Below are 24,990 nucleotides of genomic sequence, written 5' to 3'. Positions count from 1 at the left end.
TTTTATTTTATTTTTGTACAATTGAATGACTACATGTATAAGAGAAAATAAACGTAGGTTTCTTGGACAAATTGACGTACACGAAGGCATGCATATGACGCTAAAGCTTTTCCTTTCACTAATTCTTTGTTTTTTTTTTTGAAGATAAAATTGTTTTGTGCTAAGAAACTATTAGTATTTTATGGACCATTTGTCTGGTATTTTATGGACTAAACGTTGTCTGTATGTTTTATCAGCATAATTTTTATATCGCTGTATAGCGACTAATTTTTGTGTCTGTACAAGGAATGTTGTAGACGAGGAATTAATGGACCGAATTTCATGTGGCAAATTATTATATCTGTATACAATATTTTCCACAATCAAATATGAGTCTTTTTGTACAATATGTGACCTCGAGGAGATTTTTATTCTACAAATTGTGTTAAAAAGGATAAAAAACATTGTTTGTATTGTATAAAATTTCATTAAATAGTAATTAAAGTACGTGGATCTTTATCAATTACTTAAATTATATGTTATTATAAATTACTTAGGTAATACAGGTTGTTTATTGAAATATGGGGCGCGAGGCAATAACCGAGTCCCCTTATTCGACAAACATACATTTTATATTGTTTGATATATATACCATTCATTTTTGTTCAAAGTGAGCATTTCATAACGCTCATGCTTTTGAAATGAATCAGTTTTATCGTTGAGAGTTTTATACAGTAGAACAATACCCTAGAGTTGGTCTATTAAAGATCTATCACAGCTTAATTATTTTTGTATAAATGTTTGTGGTATTTTAAGTTCCCAATGTTTGATCTGTTTTTTTGTTTTTGTTTGGTGGTTTCAGTATTCCGACTTGAATACTGTATAAATAATCACGCCTGCTTTTTAAATTTGTCTTTTGACGTCGACGTCTTGCCTGTGATGTGCAGGCTTCATATAACCTCTGATCCCTTTTGAAAATTCCATTTTATATAGTTATGTACATTGTTTTCTTGTTTAGGACACACTCATCCTTTTACTTGGGAACCGTACGCCATGAAATGGCACGGACATATCATATTTTATTCAGTCCCAATGGGTTTAAAGGAGTGCCATCGCAGTCTTTCACTTGGTCCGTCTGATGCAGTTAAAAGAGGAAAGCGCTGTGTCCAACTGTAAAATAGTTGAACACTAAGCATGCAGTAAGTCAAGGAGACTTGCCGTAAACTTTTCAGACACTAAATATTGATGAGACAAATGCCTCCTTCTTATCCAGAAGAAAAATACCTTTTTACACAATATTGTAAGTATGTGTGCAATTAACTGAGCACTTTCTTTAAGTAGTCTTTGTTTCATTGCATCGCCTCGGGACCAGCTGTCTAATTTTGGTTAACATTTTTATTGTATTTCTATTGACATGCAAGAAAGATGTCTGCAACAAGGGAACATTCTACATGTACTGTATCTGCAGCATGGCCGCTGCACTCTTGTCTTTTGTAAAGAGAGTCGAAAATAGACGGTTACGACCACCAGCCATCTCCTTTGGTGTATTACGCGAGATACCATTTTCACGTCACGAAGAATCTTTTTCAAACTTTTAACCCCCCCCCCCCTCCCCCGCATACCACAAAAAGAATATAGTGCCATGTTTGTTTTCGAATTTGTCACAATTAAAGTAACTGTATAGTGTTCATGCAATCCCAATATGCAGCCCTAGTATTTTCTATGTAATTGTACACATTTTCTTTGCTGGTATTAATTCTTATTTTTATGTATAATGCATTTATTTCTTTTTCAAGCTTTTAATACTGAGTTTTAACCATGTGATGTGTTGCTTTCCAGACAATGTTAATATGGATGAATACTACAGCCCCTTGTTTACACTTAATGTTACATCTTTTTGTTTTGCAAAATACACACAAGATGAATAATTTCTAGGACGAAAATGTAATCCTCTTCCATATATCACTATGACAATATATGATGTTGCACTTGTTTGGTTAGTATTTTCGTTCTGTTAGAATTAATCGATTTTTACGATTTGACCACAAACTTTTGTTAAGGTGTTAATATAATTTTGAAAGTTAAAAATAAAAAATGTTATGGCAGCGGTGGGATTCGAACCCACGCCTCCGAAGAGACTGGTGCCTAAAACCAGCGCCTTAGACCGCTCGGCCACGCTACCTTATACCATAACCGGTGGCAAAGTAAATTAATATACTATAACACAAATTCCTGTATTTTTTAAACATAAATAAAGCTGATGAACTTGAATAAGTATTTTTCCAAATAAGTATGTTTTCATTGCCCTTCGTTTATAACTTATTCGCCTGTTTTTTTTTTATCTTTTTTTATTTATTATCATAACGAACGACAACTCTCGATTTTTTTTTTTTATCGCAAACCGGAAGTATGCGTTTAGTTAAGTCAAGTGATCTGATTGGCTGATTGATAATTGTGTTCAAATCAACAACCGGGAACAAGGAGCTACAAATTTAAATGAATTTCTTATCTAAAGTACAATAAATTGCAATGAAACGCAAAGTAAGTTGACATTAGGATGTTTTTAGCATAAATCTGTATGTTCAAGTGAATTCAAAATTTTGTTATATGTGAATAAAACAATGCGGTCGTTAGAATAAAAATTTCTGTCAAAAATACCCCACCTGTTTCCTTTATAAAAAGTTTTATGTTTCAGGAGTGAGACAAACAATGTACATAATATATTCGGTATCATATGTTTTGTTTATTTTTTAATTGATACGGCGAATTTTTGATTTAGATTTAATAGATTTTGATTTTATAGGCTATCACGTACGGCAAGAAGTGAAGATCTTCTGGTAAACAGGTAAAGAGTCAACTCGGCACAGTTCACTGGGTCCACTTTTAAAAAAAACAAACAACACAATAAACATATTAACTTTTTCTGATAACTTGCTTGTTATCAAGGTAAGCTGTTTAAAATGAAAAATAAGAGATATCTGGTATATTATCATATATGCCTTATTCTCATCGATTCGATACTTCTCGTGGATCCGATACGTCATTTTCCGTACCGAATACGAGCTCGCGACGCCAAGGAATACATCCGAACTATATGCAAGTTTTACGTCGGACAAGCGTTTATCAATAAACACATTTATAAATCATGCGTAAAAAACAGGTAAAATCATATCCAGCAATAGTTAAAACATGTTTTTGCATAAAAATAATGTTAAACACCTTCAATAATTCCTCTTTTATCATAAATAACCAAAATATATGTATTCTAATTTTACTCTGCAAAGTTACTTCCCTTTGATCTGAGTCACGAAAAGCTTTAGTGATACAGTATGTGCCAAAAAACTTGGACCACTTTCTTTGTTATCATATGATAGAGCCCATTGAACTGAAAGCCTTTCATAGATAGATCCCAATTAAAAACCAATTAAAAAAATAATGCTTGTTTTCATTATCAAAGCCTTTTATAACCATTGTTTAGGTAAAGCCAATCAAGATTGACAGAAGATACTGTAGATATTCATCTGAGTCCCTTCTGAAAGCATATGAGGCAGTGAAAGACAAAAAGTTACCTGTGAAAAGGGCTTCAAGACTGTTTGGTGTCCCATTAACCACCTTAAGAGATCGTGTTGATGGTCGTGTTGATGCTAATAATTTTGTCCATGGGGGTATTACGACACTTAGTAAGGAGGAGGAGGAGGTTCTTGTGGAGCATTTAGAGGCAATGAGTCTTCTTGGCTATGGTTATACCAACACTAAGCTGCAACAGATAGCAGGTGAACTGGCTTTTGATATGGGAAAGAAAGAGAAAAACAAACCCATGAGCAACAACTGGTTGTATGGTTTTTTAAATAGGTGGAAAACGCGTTTAGCATCCCTTTTCTCCAAGTAGTTTGGATAGCAACCGTGCAAGATATTGTACCCCTGAATCTGTTGCCCACTACTACAAAAACCTGAAAGATATTCTGGTCAAGTATGATCTACTTGATAAGCCACAGCACATATACAACCTTGATGAAACAGGACTTAAACCAGATCATAGGCCACCAAACATCATATCATCTTTAGATTGTAAACCACAGGCAGTAACTTCACCACGCTCTACCACAACAACACTCATTGGTTGTGTCAATGCCATTGGTAATACTGTTCCACCTTTCTTTGTGTTCAAAGGAAAAAGATTTAATAGTGACTTGATGAATGGAGCAACCTTTGGTGCAAGAGGGGAGATGTCTGATTCAGGATGGTCGAATGGTGAGCTGTTCTCAACATACCTTAAGGAGCACTTTCTGCCATATGCAAGGTCAGGCACCGATGATTCACAAGTGATTCTTCTGTTGTTTGATGGTCATTCTTCACACGTTTCACCAAGTTTAATTAAGTGGGCAAGATCTCGAAATTTGATTCTTTTCTGTTTACCAGCTCACTCATCACATTTTCTTCAACCACTGGATGTTTCACTTTTTGGCCCATTCAAGACATTCTACTATTCAGAATGTTCCTCCTTCATGCAGAAGAATATTGGACAGGTTATCACCAGATATGACATGTGTCAAATAGCATGTAAGGCGTACTTGAAGGCGATGACACCTATTAACATTCAAGCAGGATTCCGGAAGACAGGTATTTATCCTTTGTCTAAGGATGTAGTTCCAATGGAAAAGCTTTTTCCAGCTGAAGGCTTCAGGGAAGAAGAACCAGTTAAAAAAGTGAAAGCGCTAAGGCAAGGAAAAGAGGCTGTTGAAGACTTCTTACAAAAGAAAACAGAGTCTACAAGTACAAAGACAATTGAAAATGTCAACAACCTATGTCAAAAGTGCAATGGTAGTGTTGAGGTGAAGAAGAAAATGAAGAAACCTAAACCTAGTGGGAGAGCAATTACAGAGGACAGCTATTTGAAAGAACTAGAAGAATACCAAGAGGGATTGAAAGGGACACAACCATCATCTCATACTGATTTAGAAGATAAGGAAAATGAAACTCCAAAAAAGAAACATAAATCAAAGAAAAATGCCAATCCTAAGAAATCACTCAAATTTGGAAGCCCGAAGCCATTAACTAGTGGAACATGTAAAACAAATCAAGCAATACCTGTACATTTGGATGATGAAAATAGCTATTCTGACTTTGATGAACAAATTGCAGATGAAGACCTATGTTGTGTCTGTAAAAAGTGGTCCCCACCTAATCACAATGATCATCCTGATCTCAAAATTATTACATGGGCTTACTGTGACAACTGTTCTCACTGTGTTCACCTCAAATTTTGTACTCCAGTACGGGTTGTTCGGCGTCTCAGCACTTTCCTTTGCCCTTGCTGTGATGCTTAGAAAACATATTATTAAAAAAATATAATTCATTGGTTTATAGTTACTGTTACACAAGTTTAAGTGTTGACTTATGTGTTTATTTGTTAAAAAATACTTGTTTTATATTCTTGTTTTGAGAACAGTTGACATGTTAATTTAGTAATTTTAATGAACAGCTCCCCTGCCATGTGCACATTTTTTCTTGAAATGACATAAAAGGTCTGAAATTTTAAGCACACCTGTAGTTCACCAAAAGTTGTCCACCTTTATAGCTCTTTTTACACTGAGACCAATAGAGTATCGGATCGATGAGAAGCGTCTGCTATGACAAAGATTCAAGGGCAGTAATTATTTTGAGGTAAATATTTCAACAAATCAACATAGTTTTGGTGTTTTCATTCTGTTTTATTTCTGTTTAGTAGTTTCTGTGGCTGTAAATGAAAATTAGGTCACAAAAATAGTGACACGAACTGCGCATGCGCCATTTTAGCCGTTAAGGTATCGGGAAAGCGGCATAATACACCCATAAAAACTTTCAATATGATCTACGTAAATAACCGAGGTATATCAAGTGAAAAAAATGAGTTGCTTCCCTTATCTTCAGGGCTGCCGATTTTTCGCGGAAATCCGCGGATTTCTCGAGCTCCTGGGTCATTTTTGCGATCGATGTAAATTCGACAAAGACAATAAATTCATTTGTCATATTTTATACAGTACCCCAAAACCGGCACGCTTCAGCTTTTATCGTTACGCTAGCCGCCTATGGTACGTCTGTAAGCGCTTTTCTCATTGGTCAAATCGAGTCTTTTCCGGCATTCTATTTTAGAATAACCAATCAAATTACAGTTTACATTGTCGCTCTTGTCTGTTGTCAAAATGTCGGATATTTGTTTTGAGGACTGATGAAAACCTGAAGTCCAACTAAATTGTCTCTGAATGGCTTTAAAGGCAACCAAAGAAGTCAAATTTAGAGTCCAGGAAATTGATTTTAGGGCATACCAAATCATCAGAATCCTGGGCCCCCACCAGGGCTTTGCCCTGCACCCGCAAAGGGGGCCTCCCCTTGACCCCCGGCGTATTTTCCTCGGATTTTGCAATTTGCTGTTGGCAGCCCTGTATCTTCGAGTAAAATCGATACCGCTTATGCTAAAACAATACAAATAAGCCGTTTTTAAACCGCTAGTTTGTTGTGATTAAATGTCAGATTTTAAAATGTAATACACCAATAGAAAGCTTTGGATCTTAGCTTCATCACAGTGTAAACTTCAACATATCTTTTGACTCCAAAGTATTTAAATTAACTGTTAAACCTACCATATGTCAGACCATTTTACATACGATTTATACATTGAGATACGCAACCTGTAATCTTTACTCTAAATACTACTGATAAGAATAGCCTGTCGTCTGCTAGTTCTGAAAGTGTTTATTGGTGTATTGTACATTGTGCTGAGTTGGAATTGTGCCGAGCTGACTTGGGTGGCTGAGTACTTTTTAGGGCCTAGGTGACCCTGATTCGAACTTTTGGTTAGCAGGTTTGGGCCCCAGTTCTGGCTTCCAAATTCTTATAAGCCACCTTTTTTCATTCTTTTTTTCCATCTGATGCGGCATTAAAGTGTTGGGTAAGACCCGTTACGAAAAGGTGCTGTTAAGTCATGGTTCTGATGAATATGAATAATGTGCACAGGGCATTTTAGGTGAAAATATTAGCATTTTTAGGGGAAAATATACCTATTTTGGGCTAGGGGAAACAGCCTTTTATATTCTGCTGTAAAATACAAGGATAAAAATCACTGCTTAAGCTAGTATAGGCCAGTGCTAGTGATCTTTAGCTTTGTCTAGGCCATTTATGAAAACTATAATTAGTCCCCTACCGGTTTAACCGGAGGGGACTTTAGGTTTACCCTCCATCTGTCCGTCTGTCAGTCCGTCAGTCCGTCCGTCCACAAAACTGGATCCCGCGATAACGCAAAAAGTACTGAAATTTTTTTTATGAAACTTCATATATGGATAGATGGCAGTATGGAGATTATGCACGTCTTTTTCTTTTCTTCCTATGTTGAAAATTCTGGTTGCTATGGCAACAAATAGTCTGAAAATATGGCAAATTTAACACATAAACTGGATCCAGTGATAACTCAAAAAGTACTGAAAATATTTTTATGAAACATAAAATATGGGTAGATGGCAGTCTGCAGATTATGCACAACTTTTTCTTTTCTTCCTATGTTGAAAATTCTGGTTGCTATGGCAACAAATACTGAAATAGCCTGGATTTCAAGATTTCTGATTTAATTTTTTCAGCTTTTTCACTATAAGTTCTTTATTTCTTAAGGTGTTTACTTCAAACTTTAAATATAAGTTTCTGGTCATCAACCACATCATATGTGACAAGGTTTACAACTCTAGCACAAAAATTATCAGTATTACCTCCCTTGAACTTAGAATTTTTATGAAAAAAAATGTTGTCTTTTTTAAATAACTTCTTTATTTCCTAATGTATCTACTTCAAACTTCATATATATGTTTCTTATTATCACTCAACATTTTTGAGAAGGTTAAATACTCTAGCAAGACTATTTCCAGAATTATGTCCCCCTTGAACTTAGATTTTTTTCGAGAAAGTGGTATTTTTTACTCCAACTTCTTCATTCCTAATAGGATTTACTTTAAAATCCTACATCGTAATAATATGACAAGGTTGTATAAACATAATTGCCTTACTAGGCAGGGAAACTTAACACATTACTGTGAAATAGACAAACTTAGAACTCAAAATATTTAAGTTCATTCATGTCATTCATTCACTGGTAAAATTGAAATCAGAATGTTGCTGGGGTTCTAACCGGTAGGGGACTTATGGATTGCTTGCAATACTATGATAATTGCTTGTTCATTTACAGATGGATTCCAAGTTGAGTCTAATGGCAGCTTTTGATGAATTGATGAGGAATGCCAAGGTTTTATCAGCAGGAATAGAACCAGGTATTGTTACCAGTGTTTTTAACTTATTGATCCTAAATTCTTCGTCACTCAAATTTTACCATGACTAGAATACATTTCAACTCTCGTCATTCCTGGCATGTTTAATGTTGTTTACAATATCTGGATATATTTTTCTTGACCTTTTACTTACAATCCATACACTTATTACCTGCCTTTAACAATCACTAGAGAGGTTGGCAGTATTCAGAGATTGATAGACCCCTGGTTATACTTCCCTAGAACTGTTAGGCGCTGGAATAATCTCCTATACCAGGTCAAATCCACTTCGTGTAGTTATATTTAGAATAGACTAGTGACTATTTAAAGAAATGTTAGAATGTACCTTTAACGGTGATACTTTTTTCTCAGAATTTAAAACATTTGCGGAGAACCAGCAATCATGCAGAAGACAGTGGGCAACATCAGAAGAGGAACTTCAGCATCTGAGAGGGAAGATGATCTCCCTTGAATCTGAGAACAAAACACTGGATGCTAAACTTAAACATGCAAGGTATAGAATGAGAGTATTTGCTATAAATGGCAGTGCTTTACTTTTGAAAGTAGTGTAACTGTTCATGTTCGATATAATCTTCCAGTTTGTCCTGGCTTTTCTTAACTTATGATGAACTTTCTAAGTTTCTAACACTATCAGAGATTGCTGTGATACAATTGAATATGTCTAAATATTATGTTATCCACTGTTGAAGACATTATTTTATCATTCTCATCTTTATTGTAAAGTATAATGGTGAATGTTGGAACCTTAAATAATAGTTCAAGCAAAGTAGTTTTACATATTACATGGCTACAAAATGTTGCCAAAATTGGTTTTCTTAACTGTTGGTTTAACATTACTTGAATTGTTATTTATACCCATCACACATCTAAATACATGTGTGTTAAAGTAAAGTAATATAAAGCTATCAGGTAAAATGAAACACAAAATTATTGAATAAAGTCTATTTTGTTAAACTTATTGAAATTAAAATATTTAATGTTGAGAAACTTGATTTTTGAAATTTTATAGAAACTTGATAGAAAAAGAAGAACAGAAACGGTTGAAAGTGGAACATGATAAGGAGCAGCTGGTAGGTGTATAACATTATATGAGCCGCGTCATGACAAAACCAACATAATGTGTTTGCAACCAGCATGGATCCAGACCAGCCTGCGCATCCGCGCAGTCTGATCAGGATCCATGCTGTTCGCTTAACAACCCTTTTACAAGTAGAAAAACTGATAGCGAACAGCATGGATCCTGATCAGACTGCGCAGGCTGGTCTGGATTCATGCTGGTCGCAAACCCATTATGTTGGTTTTGTCATGACGCGGCTCATATATCTTATAGTGACCTAAATTGTATGATTGTAGAACTTTTTAACCCTTTCCCCCATGAGCATATTGTGAAAAATGGCCGTTTTCACTGAAAAGCCTCCTGTTACAAGTTAAAACTGCTATGAAACTATGAAAAATGCTTCAATACTAATCAAACTTGGCACAAATGTTGACTGGATCATTGCCTTTGTAACGACATGCTCAGTCTTAAATTTCCTGTTACCATGGCAACGAGGGGACATCTCAAAATTGCCAAAAATCACTATTTTGCCTCGATTTTTTCCATCAAAATTTATTTCAAAGTGCTGCAACTTCTCAAAGAATTGAGATAGAGTCAAAGGCTTTTCAGCGTTGGTTACACGTTACATTATGATCGACCTGGGGTCATTTTTAGCCTCTCACAAGTCCAAAATTTTCTTGGCAATGAGGGGGACTCCGCCCCCCCTTCAAACCCCCTTAACAGAAGGGGGCACATCCCCCTTCTGGCAACCCCCTGATGTATCTTTTGGATGGGAGGCGCCGCCGAAAAAGTGCTCAATTTTTTAAGCAGCATTTTTCAAACGAAAACGTGTTTGGGGCCAAAATAGGACATTTTTTCACTATTTGAGGCCTAAAAAAAAGGGGGGGTCGAAAGTGCGTTGTTTCGCGTATATATGAGGTAAAGGGTTAAGGTTGCTCACTGTATATCACTTTGTTTCTCATGCCAGTTGGGTTAGAATTAAGTTGACTTGTTTCATGTAAACTCCATGATAAACTATCCACCTAGCAAGCAAAATAATTGTTTACAAATAAGGATCATTGTCAGCTTTTAAAGATTTTTAAACATTTATTCAATGGCATTTCACCCATTAATTGCTTGTAGAAAAATTTAAACAAACTTAATTTAACTGTCACTTTTCATATCTATTTATTTAGTTATTTGTATTTAAGTTTATTTTAATCACATTTGACAGTTGAGTAGTGAATTTTTTCCATTGATTATAATTGTACTTTTACCCTTATAGGAGCGACAGATTGCTCTGATCCGTGAATTACTGATGGACGGCAAGCACGGAAATAAATTGGACCAACATGACAGGGAGAGGCTGGCGTTCTTAAGCACAACAGCTCAACGTTCCACATACGAAGACTCGCCACCAAAAAGGTATATTAAATTTCAAAGCAATTGTAGCTAAATATAAAAATATAAAAAAGTATGCAATCCCTTCATCAATCAGACAATTTTACTAGTGAGTGTTGTAATTTGAATAAAAATGAATGCTTTAGTTTTCTGTTGAGGTGATAATGTCGTATAAGAACGTGCTTACATGTCTCCTGTATTCACAAATGTTTCATCTTCATCAGGAGAACAACTACTCAGGTGCCCGTACGTGCCTAAAATAATTCACGGAAGGACACCTGAGGTCTTCCTCCACCAGTAAAGCTGGAATGTCGCAAAATGACCTATACTGTGTCTGTGTGACGTAAAACCCAATCAAACAAACAAATCAATAGGAGAACAAAGTATAAGATTATTATCTGATATTACATGAACATAAATCTGCATGTTTGCATACATGTCATTGTCTGTGTTTGTAGGTTATCGAGGATCAATGAGTCAAACCACTCTGTACTGTCTGATGAGGACATCGATTACTGGGATAAGACAGAAGAGGACCTCGAACCAGCGTGTGGCGGACGTCGTAGACGTAGCAAGCGAAACAAGAGACCATCAGCTCCGCCACAGGAAGATATGAATGTGACGCCGCCAAAGAGACACAAAACTATAGAGGTATGTCAAAATCTTTCTAACCAAATAAGTGTATTATCAGCAAGTTGTAATGTGTACTGGACACAATACAGTAATATAAGCTATAGTTTTGGTAATACATAAATTTCCATAAATCCTTATTTACTATTTATTATTTAAGGAGAATGAAGTAGTGACAACAACAACAATCACAGTAACGGCAGATGGCCGACCAATTGAGGCAACAACAGAAGTATCTGTACCAAGTGCTGGTCGTAAGCTTAACAAAAGTTTCAGCGAGCCTGCATTGGACAAACATATGATGGGTAAATGTTTACTTTGTTTATAGAAATTAAGGAATTTATTTTATTTAATGCTTGTCTAAGCATCCTTATAGGCACACAAAAGTCAGAGGGGTTCTGGCCTCTTACCTGTCTGACTATCAGACACATTTTCAATGCCAAAACGGTTTGTTATATGTTAAATTGTGAATAATTTGGTTTTGCAAATGAGCCTGTTTTGTGGTTTGTAATTTTTGCAGTCTTCAACTAAAGCAATGTCTTTACTGCTCTAGGAGTCATACTTTTCATTATATATTGATAGAATTTGAATGAAAATTTTTATAAAAGCTCACTTCTTGAGTTTTGTAAAATTGTTTTCAAGTTCATCTTTACTTAACAGAATTACATATTTGATATCCAGCGTTTATTAAATGAATGTATACAAATATGGATACTGCTTAATTGGAAAAAAGTGTTTATTAAGTATTGTGGCTTTTTAAGTAAGTAAAACAAATTTTCATTCATGCCTTATTGTTTATCTTTCTTTCATAAAAGTTAACTAGAAAATATGATCATTTTATAGAAAGTGAAACAGAATCAGATGCTGATCCATGGACACCAAGAAATATGAACACAAATGCCAGCAAGAGCACCCTGCGTGGAACACCTACGTAAGTTTTATTTGTTGACACGTGATTGTGTACTTAGGAAAAAGTTAATGGTTAAGGCAAAGTTTTGACTGTAATGTTCAACCTACCTACAATCACCTTCGTATAATTGCTGATATAGGATAGAGCTTTTAGGATAGTTGCTAATTTTCAGTTTTTCATAGTCATTGATTATCTTGACATGTTTGTACTTTGATAGTATTCAAGTCAACCATTTATTTATTCTATTGTCCGAGTGATTAAGATCCATCTTTGCATCATGTGTTGTCATTGTAGTTGTTACAATATTCATATATTTGTCATCAAAGAAAAGTTTAAAATGGGGAAAATTAGACCCTAACAGAGTATTAAAAAGATGTTTGAAATAATTGTGTGAGAAAATGACAGGATTGTTTGTCTTCAGGATGATTTTAAATTTCTTTAAGTGTCAAGTACTGAAATATACCACAACAGATTTACTTGATCATCTTATTGCCTAATCTTTGAATATTATCTACAAGTATAATGTTACTATGCCTGAAGTATATAGGCATGCTGGCCAACTAAATAGACATTCATTAGAAAGTCAGTTTGTCCTTGGCTTTAATAGAGTTATTACTGTCTGAAGTATGCTAATTTATGAAGAAGTATGGTTTTGTTAATACAATTTGTCATGTTTTATTTGTCATCAGGACGCCCATGTTGAGGAAAGCACATTCTGCCAGCAAAGGTTTGAACAGAATTCACTTCTTCATCTCGGAGACAGTGATTAGACCGAGGACTTGTGTACCGGTATGATTTTCTTTGGTTTATGCCCCATGGGCAAACATATTGTTTAATTTTGTTCTGTATTCTTCTTAAACATATTTTATGCAATATTCCAGTTTTTTTTTCTTTTTCAATTCTAACTATTTTTTTTTTTCAGAAAATTAGAATATTAGCCCCAGGCCATTCTTAAAAAAATGTTTGTTTGCAGTAACGTGACCGACTCACAAAATTTGCCCCTACTCAAATTTTTTTTCGTGGTCTGGATAAAAAAATATTTTTTTTTCAATCAGAAAATTATGCCTTGTGCTTTAAGGTTAATAGAAGAAATAAAATGTAGTTCTTATTAAATTAGAATTCAGTTATCAATTTATTAATTGTTACCAGATTATCAAAGCATACATTGTCCAGCATTTTGAAATTCCATGTTTATTTGGGAGTACAGTTCAATAAAAAAAAAAATTTAAAAAAAATCAATCGACCTACCTACCTACCTTGAAAATTCTTGGTCGGGTTACTGCAAACAAACATTTTTTTAAGGACGGCCCATTCACTTTTTGTTTTGTTTTATCTTTCCTGTCCATTATTTGATTCTCACATGGGTTAAGTGTGACCTTCGAATGGTATAAAAGTATCGTCTTCAAAGTGCTTGAGTCCTTGTCTTTGAAAGAGCTTAACACTTTAAAATAGCCCTTACATGTTTTAGATAGTCTTAAAGTGTGTAAATTTGTTATTTACGTGTCTTGACAAACCTTTTCAGTGTGGAAAGAGAATTGGCTTCGGAAGATTGGCTATGAAATGTAAAGGTAAGTTTGTATTATTATTTAAAAAAAAAAAGAACTGGCAATTCTTTCAGGAGTAAGAGTTCAATGTTTTTCTAGGCCTATGCACATAAACTTTTATTAACAGTTGATATTTTACAATTAATTTAAATCTTTTAAAAAATTTACAACTGCAAAGGGAAGACAATATTTACAAAGTCGTGAAAATGATGATTTAATGTGAGACATGTTTGGTTTGTTGATAAGTGTGCATCTTCGTGAAACCAATTCTTTTATTATCAAATGATTATGACCAGATTTCCAATATATTAATCATTAAATGCTACAGACATAATTAAATGATTTTAAATATGTGGCTAATGTGCAACAGAAAATTTTAAGTGATTTTGTAATGATCTCTTTCTGTTTTTTTTTTGTAAAATCGTTGTCTGTGTGTGATAATATAGTTACCTATGTTTTGTGTATTACAGATTGCAGATCAATTTGTCACCCTGATTGTAAGGATAACCTGCCCTTGCCTTGCATATCAGCCCCACCCACTCCAGGAACCGGTAAAATACAAGGGGTGAGATCTTTATATATATAACTCTAAAAACACAGGAAGTGTTAAAAACCTCCTGACTAGCCAGGCCAGACTCCAGTATGTATATGTTGATTTTACGTATTGTATTGTTGGCTGCAGCATATGGTTATAAAATTCTATAATTAAAACATGATCTGTACAAAACTATTGTAAATTTGAAGAAGAAAAAACAACAAAACAAAAAAACAGCAACATAATGGATAAAACTATAGGATTTATATATTTGGACTTGGAACTTATAAATATAGAAATAAAATTTCAGTCAAATATAGCTTACACTTCAGATAATATTCTCACACTAAAAACTTACTTGTAAATTACCTCAGCGAGACATGTTTAAGTGCAATATATATTTGTAATCAACATCTCACCACTTCATCTATGTAATGGAAATTGCCTTATTTGATATTGAAACTGTCCATATTTAAATTAAGTAAAGATTTTGAGATCACAAAGTTTAGGTAGTTATTGCTTTCTTTACCTGGCAAAGTTCCAGGGATCACACTGGCTCAAATAAAATAATGGCCAATATTTTAAAAAATAATAGCCAAAAGTTCAGCAGACTATTCACGATTTAGCGATTAACAACATAAGCAGTTGATTAAATAAACATTAACTATACAACTTTTTCAGTTTTATAAGGATTCTCAAATAAACTGACACTTTGTGTATATTGATAACTACCTTTTTTTTACATAGAACCACAACTTTGTTATTTTAGAACAGAATAAAAATGTTATATAGTATAATTACTGTATAACAATAATATTAAAGATTCATTATAAATTTACATAATGCTGTTAACAGACAAATTTTGTTTGTTTGCTCTAATCAAATTTTATCAGCTATACCCACTGTCAATTTCCACATTTCACACAGAACTGGAGTAGATCTAGGTCTGCTGCATTCTTTATCGATTTTTACACCTTATATAAACACTGTTAGGCCATCCATAAAAAAATGTTCGTTTGCAGTAACGCGACCGACTCACAAAATTTGCCCCTACTCAAATTTTTTTTTCATGGTCAGGATAAATTTTTTTTTTTTGGAATCAGAAAATTATGCCTTGTGCTTTGTTTTCGTTCTTTTAAAGGTTTATAGAAGAAATAAAATGTAGGTCTTATTAAATTAGAATTCAGTTATCAATTTATTTATTGTTACCAGATAAACAAAGCATATATTGTCCAGCATTTTGAAATTCCATGTTTATTTGGAAGTACAGTTCAATAAAAAAAAAAAAAAAAAAAAAAAAAAAAAATCGACCTACCTACCCACCTTGAAAATTCTGGGTCGGGTTACTGCAAACACACATTTTTTTAAGGATGGCCTTGGAAGTAAAAAAAAATCGCCAGATTTTGTAGCCAAAATGCAAAAATAATCGCCAATCTTATAAAATAATCGCAAATGGCGACTGACAGCGTGAGCCCTGAAGTTCCACTTTTGTTTTGGAATATGATTGTTTTCTGCGAAAATATAAAGATAAGAATTATCAAATAATATGTATATTTTCAGGGGATACTGTCTGATTACTGCCGAGATGAATGCCCAATGATTCCAGGCATAGTGGTAAGTCCTTTCATCTTTTGTGATAATCATTCATATTTCTCTTAACTTCATTTATAGTAATGGACAGGTGTCGCACCTCAGTAGGTCCAGTAAATGGTGGAAAGTCACAATGTTTATTAATGGGACATAAACACGTTAACAGTATTGATCGACTTGACTCTCAGAAATAAGAATTTAATTTCTAACTGCATTATTATATCTGACTAAATTCTTCGCATCTAACATCTTTTTCATTCATTTTGCTTTAGTAAGGTGTAACTTTTATATGGAGATGAATTTTTCAGCTGGAGACTGCTGTCTTTTGTGTTTCCTTAACTTACATTTAAAATGAAATTATTAATATCATTTCTAGATTTATGTTTTTGTTCTAATGACCATTTTGTCATTGATTTACAGATTCATTGTGTGAATGAGATAGAGGCTCGGGGACTTAATGAAGTAGGAATCTACAGAGTACCAGGGTATATATATAACCTTATTAAACATGTCACTATAAATAGTAACAATTAAAAAGAATCCAATTAATTATTGCAATTTGAGAATTATTGTGATTTAAGATATATCCACTTTCATATATAAAAAAAGACTATATTGTCAAGTACTGGATGTGAAAAAGACCGGGTCATTTCAGGAATACTGAATATGCAAGCTGTGATGTCATGTTCAAAATTTAACCACATATGCATAGATTTCTTAATGTACTGTAAAAGAATGTTCCATTTAAATGCCTCAATTAAGGTGAGCAAATATATAGAGGATATTTGTTTAGTTCAGTGTAAGATCGGAATATATTTCACCGAGTGAGCACTAAAAGGTATATTTCATGAGTGGCGCAGCCACGAGTGAAATATGAACTTTTGGTGTTCACAAGGTGAAATATATTATGATCTTACACTAAACTAAACAAATTTTCTTTTTATTACATGCAAATAAACGTTTAAAAAAGACATTAAACCTAATACTAAATGAAAAGCGCGCCAAATAATAAAACAACGTGACGTCATTTACGACGTCACATCATTAAGCTGGTACCCAGTACTGTGCACGCTGGTATTTCACTGAAACAACGTTAGGTGCTTAAATTCAAAACAGTGAAATTATCAAAGTGGTAATTTCACTGTTTCAAACAGTGAAATTACCAGTTTTATATCACTGATATATTTCTATAAACCACCGAAAAGCATGTAATAAAAGTTTACACTTGTCCATATACTGACAAAACAAGATGGGATCATCTGTTGCCTACGGTCACATTTATAGTTTTAAATGATTTGCTTTATGAAGATAACTGAACAAAATGGTAGATTTTAGGTAGCAAAGAAATTCATGATTTATCCAATGGGCTGATTTATTGATACTTCCTAGTCTTGATATGTATTTTTATGGTCTATTTGGTCCAACTTGTTACTTATCTAGAGTTGAAGTTATTTAAATGTATATTAATTTTCAGATCAGCCTAATTACTCAAAGAACTCATTATAGAACAATGGAAAATGATAATTCCATTTATAGTTATATAATTTTGAAAGAGTGAAGGGGGAGAACTTACTTTTATGTAATAGAACATGGCAAGGGGGATGATTTTATGATTGTATATATACAGTATATGAAAAAAGGAAAATTTTTATTTGTTTTTTTCATTTGCAGATCTGACAGACAAGTTAAGGAACTGAAAGAGAAGTTTTTCAAGGGTAAAGGCATGCCAAACTTGGTAAGTAGGATATTTTTGTTGTAACTTTCTTTATTGGGTACATACAAGTAAAAGAAAATGAATATATAGATATATAGAATAATTGTTGCCCTTGTAATTCTTCAACTCATTAGTTAGATAGAAGCGAAACTGCTAAACCAAATCTGGTGTTGTAGTGTTGGACTTCACCATTTTCATCTTACTTTGAACTCATTAGTTAGTTAGACATAAACCTTCTTTATAAGATGGTAGATTGTCCCCTCTATCAAAAAAAAAAACAAAAAAAAAATATAAAAAACATTTTTATTCTTCCTAGATGATGATAAATGGTGTAGAAGTAAATATAGGGAATAAAAGTGTAATGTTAGTCTATAATCTAAAGTATAACTGTGACTTGATTAAAAAAAAACCACATAAATTGAAAGATTGATGTAAATCGCCCAATGTTTGATATTTATATAGCATGTTTCACAAGTTATTCACGGAGGTTTACACTCTTTAAAATATCAAATTGTTACTTTCAGTCAAATATTGATGACATTCATGTAATATGTGGCTGTTTGAAGGACTTTCTTCGAGGCCTGAAGGAGCCATTGGTAACATTCAGATTGTGGAGAGATTTTGTCCATGCAGCTGGTTTGTTTGTTATTTTTGTTGTTAAATTATAATCCTTGGGCCTGTTTCAAGTAATTAACCAGTTTTTCAGTTGTGCAAAGTCTGGTTATTAGATTTGTCGAATGGCTGGTGATTTGGCCCTTGGGCGCGGTTCAAACAGGTGGTTTCCCGTCGATAACAAGTCAAGATTTGAAACAAATTATTATAATCACACTTGGTATATAGCAAGCTTATTATCCCCCGCCGAAAATTTTCGGCGGAGGATATAGAAATAGTCTCCGTCCGTCCTTCCGTCCGACATTTTTGTCCGGAGCATATCTCTAAAAGTATTTGAGTTATCAACTTGAAACTTCATAGGTGGATAGACCTCATTGAGGAGGAGTGCAGTGCACAAGAATGATAACTTTACCTTGCATAATTTTTGAGTTATTGCCCTTTGTTATTTTCAAAATTGATTTTTGTCCAGAGCATAACTCCAAAAGCCTATGAGATATTAACATGAAACTTCATAGGTGCATAGATCTCACTCAGGAGGTGTGCAGTGCTTAAGAATGATAACTCTAACTTTCATAATTTTTGAGTTATTGCCTTTTGTTATTTTTCAAATTATTTTTGTCCAGAGCATAACTCAAAAAGCCTTTGAGATATCAAAATGAAACTTCATAGGTGCATAGATCTCACTCAGGAGGTGTGCACTGCACAAGAATGATAACTCTACCTTTTATAATTTTTGAGTTATTGCCCTTTGTTCTTTTTCATACTTAATTTTTCAATTCAATTTTTTTCTCAAAAAGTATTTGAGGTATCAACTTGAAACTTCATAGGTGTATAGATTTAACTGAGGAGGGATGCAGCACACAAGAATCATGATAACCTACCCTGCATTATTTTTCAGTAATTGCCCTTTGTTATTTTCAGCCATCAGTATTCACATAGGTTTCAAATCTGTTATCACTATAGCCTTCAGTTTTTATTACCTAAAGACCTCTTAAAATGGAATTATTCCGCTCTACTACATATACATTCTTCCAATGAGCAAACACATTCGGCGGGGGATGGCCATGTTGACATGGCTCTTGTTTGAATTATTATTATTTTGATCTTGTAGAATATCCTTACATAAAAAATGGAAACAATTGTTTTGGTGTTGGATTTATTTGCAATAAGCTTTTGAAGGTTACAACTAGTAAAAAATATTGTGCTAATAAGTAAAGAAAGGAGTTTTGTTCTCTTTTATATTAAGTGTTTCAAGGTTTTACATGTTATTGTTAACATCTTTATTTTATATCTGTAGAAAATCGGGACAAAGCAATGGCAGAGTCGGACATGTACCAGGCCCTGAGCGAGCTGCCACGAGCCAATAGAGATACAATAGCCTTCCTTATGCTTCATTTACTCAGGTATGCAGTGAATTACCTTTTATTGTAACATGCTTCATAATATTCCCCTGTCAAACAGATAGGGCAGTCAAGAGCATTATTACATGATATATGCACAGGATAAAAAAGAAATGGTTACAAACCATTTGACATCATATAGGACTTAAATAAACCAAATCATGTCAGAAAAATTACATCTAAGCTAAATGTAGTACAACGTATTTTTATACAATTCTCTTTATTATTAGCATTAGTTAGAATGGAAGTAAAAAGTATTTTTAGCTCGACTTTTTTTTTTGAAAAAAAAATAGAGGTATTGCTACAGTCAGGTCGGTGTTGTCGTTGCCGAAGCTGTTGCCGTCCGAAAACTTGTACCTGGATCATAACTTTTTTATTTCTTTGTGTATTGTCTTCATACTTGGCCACAACAACCCTTGGGACAAGACCTTTCAGTAGACCACACTAACCTTGACCTTCATCCATAAATGACCTTGACCTTCAAGGTTAAAAGTCCCATCATAACTTTTTTATTTCTTTGTGTATTGTCTTCATACTTGGCCACAACAACCCTTGGGACAAGACCTTTCAGTAGACCACACTAACCTTGACCTTCATCCATAAATGACATTGACCTTCAAGGTTAAAAGTCCAATTTTTGCTTGTTCATGCGTTATGGCTGTAACTTGTTATTTTTGAATGGAATGTCTTCAAACTTGAACATAATAATCTTTAAGGATATCCCTTAAAAATAACCAGCCAGACCTTGACCTTCACTCATAAAATGACCTTGACTTTGAAGGTCAAATTATTGAAATTTCATTTTTTTTGGCTTTTTTTGGCTGTAAGTTTGTTATTTTGAATGGATTGTCCTGAAACTTGAACATAATAATCTTCAAAGATTTCTGTTAAAGATATACCGAAAGACCTTGACCTTCACACATTAATGACATTGTCTTTGAAGGTCAAATTATTGAAATTTTCATTGTTTTGGCAGTCACTGACTGTACTTTGCTATTATTGAAGGGATCAACTTCATATTATAGAGAACATCTTAAGGACCAGACTTGTTGTTATCAAACCCAACTTTGCTTGGGCTCTTAAATGACCTTGACCTTGAAGGTTAAATTACTGAATTTTCTCAGATTTGTGCATTAAATGACCATATTTAAATATTTATTGGTGTGTGTGTGTCTGTATTTACAACAACAACAACAATAACTTAAAGTGTGACATTGTTTCTATTTATAGAATTGCGTCATTGTTTCTATTTATAGAATTGTGTCATTGTTTCTATTTTGAGAAATTGGGTCATTGTTTTTTTTTTTTTATAGAAATGCGTCATTGTTTCTATTTTTAGAGATTGCATCATTTTTTCTATTTTTAGAAATTGCATCATTTTTTCTATTTTTAGATATTGCGTCATAATTTCTATTTTTATTATTTTTAGAGATTGCATCATTTTTTCTATTTTTAAAAATTGTGTCATAATTTCTATTTTTAGAAATTGCGTCATTGTTGCTATTTATAGAAATTGCGTCATTTTTTCTATTTTTAGAAATGTCGTCATTTTTTCTATTTTTAGAAATTGCGTCATAATTTCTATTTTTAGAAATTGCATCATTGGTGCTATTTTTAGAAATTGTGTCATTGTTTCTAATTTTAGAGATTGTGTCATTTTTTCTATATTTAGAAATTGCGTCATAATTTCTATTTTTAGAAATTGCGTCATAATTTCTATTTTTAGAAATTGCGTCATAATTTCTATTTTTAGAAATTGCGTCATTTTTTCTATTTTTATAAATTGCGTCATTTTTTCTATTTTTAGAAATTGCGTCATAATTTCTATTTTTAGAAATTGCGTCATAATTTCTATTTTTGTGTCGCCTCTACGGAGTAGTGGCGACATATAGGGATCACTTCTCCGTCGTCTGTCTGTCCGTCTGTCTGTCTGTCCGTCTGTCCGTCACAAAACTTGTCCGGACTACTCCTCATAAACTACTGGTGCAATTTCATCCAAACTTTACAGGAATGATCAGTACCAAGTCTAGTTGTGCATATTGTCAGGATTTTCCGGTTCAATGATTTTTGTCAGAGTTATGGCCCTTTAACAATTTTTAATTTTAAAGTTTGTCCGGACTACTTCTCTTATACCATTAATGCAATTTCAATGAAACTTTACAGGATTGATCTGTAGCTCAAGTCCTTGCGCATATTGCACGGGTTTTCTGGTTGAATGATTTTTGGCCGAGTTATGGCCCTTTGATAAAAAGGTTTCTTTTTCTGTGTGTTGCCAGATACACAAAAGCTTGTCCGGACTACTCCTTATAAACTACTGGTGCAATTTCATCCAAACTTTACAGGAATGATCAGTACCATGTCTAGTTGTGCATATTGTCAGCATTTTCCGGTTCAATGATTTTTGTTTGAGTTATGGCCCTTTAATAATTTTTATTTTTAAAGTTTGTCCAGACTACTTCTCTTATACCACTTATGCAGTTTCAATGAAACTTTACAGGATTGATCTGTAGCTCAAGTCCTTGCGCATATTGCACGGGTTTTCCGGTTGAATGATTTTTGGCCGAGTTATGGCCCTTTGATAAAAAGGTGTTTTTTTCTGTGTGTTGCCAGATACGCAAAAGCTTGTCCGGACTACTCCTCATAAACTACTGGTGCAATTTTTTCCAAACTTTACAGGAATGATCAGTACAAAGTGGTTAGTCTAGTTGTGCACTGTCCGTCTGTCTGTCCGTCTGTCACAAATTTGTCCCAACATGAAATTGGCCATCATGAGGCGACACATGTGATTACTGATCGCTCTTGTTAGAAATTGCGTCATTGGTGCTATTTTTAGAAATTGCGTCATTTTTTCTACTTTTAGAAATTGCGTCATAATTTCTATTTTTAGATATTGCGTCATAATTTCTATTTTTAGAAATTGCGTCATTTTTTTCTTTTTTATATGCCCGAAAGAATTTCGGACATATTATGTTATACCCCCTGGCGTCCGTCCGTCTGTCCGTCCGTCCGTCCGTCCGTTAGCAATTTGGTTTCCGGAGCATAACTTAAGTTCCATTTGGCCCACAATATTCAAACTTCATAGGATGATTGTCCATATTGGGTAGAAGACCCCTATTGATTTTGGGGTCATAAGGTCAAAGGTCAAGGTCACTATGACCTTAAAACTGAAAACAGTTTCCGGAGCATAACTTAAGTTCCATTTGGCCCACAGTGTTCAAACTTCATAGGATGATTGTCCATATTTGGTAGAAGACCCCTATTGATTTTGGGGTCACAAGGTCAAAGGTCAAGGTCACTATTACCTTAAAACTGAAAACAGTTTCCGGAGCATAACTTAAGTTCCATTTGGCCCACAATATTCAAACTTCATAGGATGATTGTCCATATTTGGAAGAAGACCCCTTTAGATTTTAGGGTCACAGTCAAAGGTCAAGGTCACTATGACCTTAAAACTGAAAACAGTTTCCGGAGCATAACTTAAGTTCCATTTGGCACACAGTGTTCAAACTTCATAGGATGATTGACGATATTGGGTAGAAACCCCTATTGATTTTGGGTTCACAAGGTCAAAAGGTCAAGGTCACTATTACCTTAGAACTGAAAACAGTTTCCGGAGCATAACTTAAGTTCTATTTGGCCCACAGTGTTCAAACTTCATAGGATTATTGTCCATATTGGGTAGAAGACCCCTATTGATTTTTGGGGTCACAAGGTCAAAGATCAAGGTCACTATTACTTAGAAATTGAAAACAGTTTCTTGAGCATAACTTTAGTTCCATTTAGCCACAATATTCAAACTTCATAGGATGATTGTCCATATTGGGTAGAAGACCCCTATTGATTTTGGGGTCACAAGGTCAAGGCCACTATTACCTTAAAACTGAAAACAGTTTTCGGAATATAACTTAAGTATCATTTGGCCTACTGGTGTTTAAACTTCATAGTATGATTGTCCATATTGGGTTAAAGACCCCTCATGATTTTGGGGTCACAAGGTCAAAGGTCAAGGTCACTTTTACCTTAGAATTGAAAACAGTTTCTGGGACATAACTTAAAAGTTCCATTTGGACCACAATATTGAAACTGCAAAGGAGGATTGTTATTTGAAGGAGGTAATACTTTATTTTAGTCCCATGTCTTACAAATGCTTCATCTTTACTAAAAAAAAAAACCCACTTTCGGGCATATAATGCTCCGCCTAGCGGTGCTCTTGTTTAGAAATTGCTTCATTTTTTCTATTTTTAGAAATTGCGTCAATTTTTCTATTTTTAGAAATTGCATCATTGTTGCTATTTTTAGAAATTGCATCACTTTTTTATTTTTAGAAATTATATCATTTTTTGTATTTTTAGAAATTGCGTCATTTTTTCTATATTGAGAAATTGCGTCATGTTGCTATTTTAAGAAATTGCATACTGTTGCTATTTTTAGAAATATGCTTAATGTTTCTATTCATATATATACAAAATATATAAAGAAAACTAATGTGACAAGACAGACCAACTAAATTTATAAAAAGGAAACGTTAATATATGTTCAAACCTTTCTATGTTTGCGTTTAGAAAAAGTAAAAAGTCGAGCGTTGCCCCCGCCCGGCGGTGGCTCTTGTTTCTTGCATGATAGTAATAGTATCATAATGCACGGTTTATTGTTCAAATGCTTTGTATTAATTAATTACTCAGGCCTATCAGTCCTGCGCATTTGAACTCTAACCATGAATTATTCTACAACAATGCACTCGAAATTGATAACTATTTCCTAAACAAATTGCTATCTTTCATTTTATAAGACTTTGCATTACTAGTAGTTAAATGTGGAAAAGATAAAACAACAAAATGATCCAAATGCAGACAAAAATTATGATTCGGTTGTTTTTTATGTGATTTGTTTTATGATTCAAAATACACAATATAAAGTTTATTTCAAGAACCCCTGGTCTTAACAGGATTGTGTAACTATTTTAAGAAATAATAATATTGGCTTATAAATATATCATTATAAGAAAAGTGATTAAGAAATGTTGTTCTTTTACTGTGTTTAGGGTGTCACAGACCACAGAATGTAAGATGCCAGCAAACAACTTGGCCCGTGTGTTTGGACCCACCCTTGTAGGCCACTCTTGCCCAGAACCAGAGCCAATGCAGCTAATTAATGAGACTAAATACCAGGCCATGGTAATGGACCGTCTGTTTGAGATACCTGAGGATTATTGGATCAACTTTATCAGTGACGAGGCTGAAAACATGTACCCGGACGTGAACACCCCACAGACACCAGAGGTCACAAGAGGGTGTAAGTATAAATCTATTAAATGAGACAACAAAATGAGA

The 24,990-nt window shown here is 33.9% G+C and overlaps 2 protein-coding genes and 1 non-coding gene across 3 annotated transcripts; 2 read left to right on the top strand and 1 right to left on the bottom strand.

The window, feature by feature from the left end:
- Positions 1-2,079: 2,079 nt before the first annotated feature.
- Positions 2,080-2,161, bottom strand: Trnal-uag (transfer RNA leucine (anticodon UAG)). Its single transcript has one exon. It is a non-coding gene; the product is annotated as a tRNA-Leu (tRNA).
- A 229-nt stretch (positions 2,162-2,390) lies between these two features.
- Positions 2,391-24,990, top strand: LOC132750049 (rac GTPase-activating protein 1-like). Its single transcript, XM_060739990.1, has 17 exons — positions 2,391-2,520; positions 8,189-8,270; positions 8,640-8,781; positions 9,298-9,358; positions 10,610-10,749; positions 11,184-11,376; positions 11,516-11,660; positions 12,199-12,286; positions 12,955-13,054; positions 13,788-13,833; positions 14,280-14,374; positions 15,905-15,958; positions 16,355-16,419; positions 17,606-17,669; positions 18,173-18,284; positions 19,558-19,663; positions 24,702-24,990. The coding sequence occupies exons 1-17, from the start codon at positions 2,509-2,511 to the stop codon at positions 24,973-24,975; spliced, it is 1,779 nt and encodes a 592-aa protein (XP_060595973.1). The 5' UTR covers positions 2,391-2,508; the 3' UTR covers positions 24,976-24,990.
- Positions 3,125-5,630, top strand: LOC132750048 (uncharacterized). The gene is made up of 3 exons (XM_060739989.1): positions 3,125-3,139; positions 3,458-3,847; positions 3,882-5,630. The coding sequence occupies exons 1-3, from the start codon at positions 3,125-3,127 to the stop codon at positions 5,304-5,306; spliced, it is 1,830 nt and encodes a 609-aa protein (XP_060595972.1). The 3' UTR covers positions 5,307-5,630.

This window comes from Ruditapes philippinarum, unplaced genomic scaffold (assembly GCF_026571515.1).
Source record: "Ruditapes philippinarum isolate M1 unplaced genomic scaffold, ASM2657151v2 ctg12048_1_1_1_1, whole genome shotgun sequence".
Taxonomy (NCBI): Eukaryota; Metazoa; Mollusca; class Bivalvia; order Venerida; family Veneridae; genus Ruditapes; species Ruditapes philippinarum.
The sequence above is the reverse complement of the archived record's forward strand: the minus strand, read 5'-3'. Positions and strand labels throughout refer to the sequence as shown.

Excerpts from the sequence above, each read along its gene's own strand:
- LOC132750049 (XM_060739990.1), top strand. Across the intron at positions 8,271-8,639 it reads ATCAGCAGGAATAGAACCAG|AATTTAAAACATTTGCGGAG; the intron begins GTATTGTTACCA and ends CTTTTTTCTCAG. Across the intron at positions 13,834-14,279 it reads ATTGGCTATGAAATGTAAAG|ATTGCAGATCAATTTGTCAC; the intron begins GTAAGTTTGTAT and ends TGTGTATTACAG.
- LOC132750048 (XM_060739989.1), top strand. Across the intron at positions 3,848-3,881 it reads ATAGGTGGAAAACGCGTTTA|CGTGCAAGATATTGTACCCC; the intron begins GCATCCCTTTTC and ends TTGGATAGCAAC.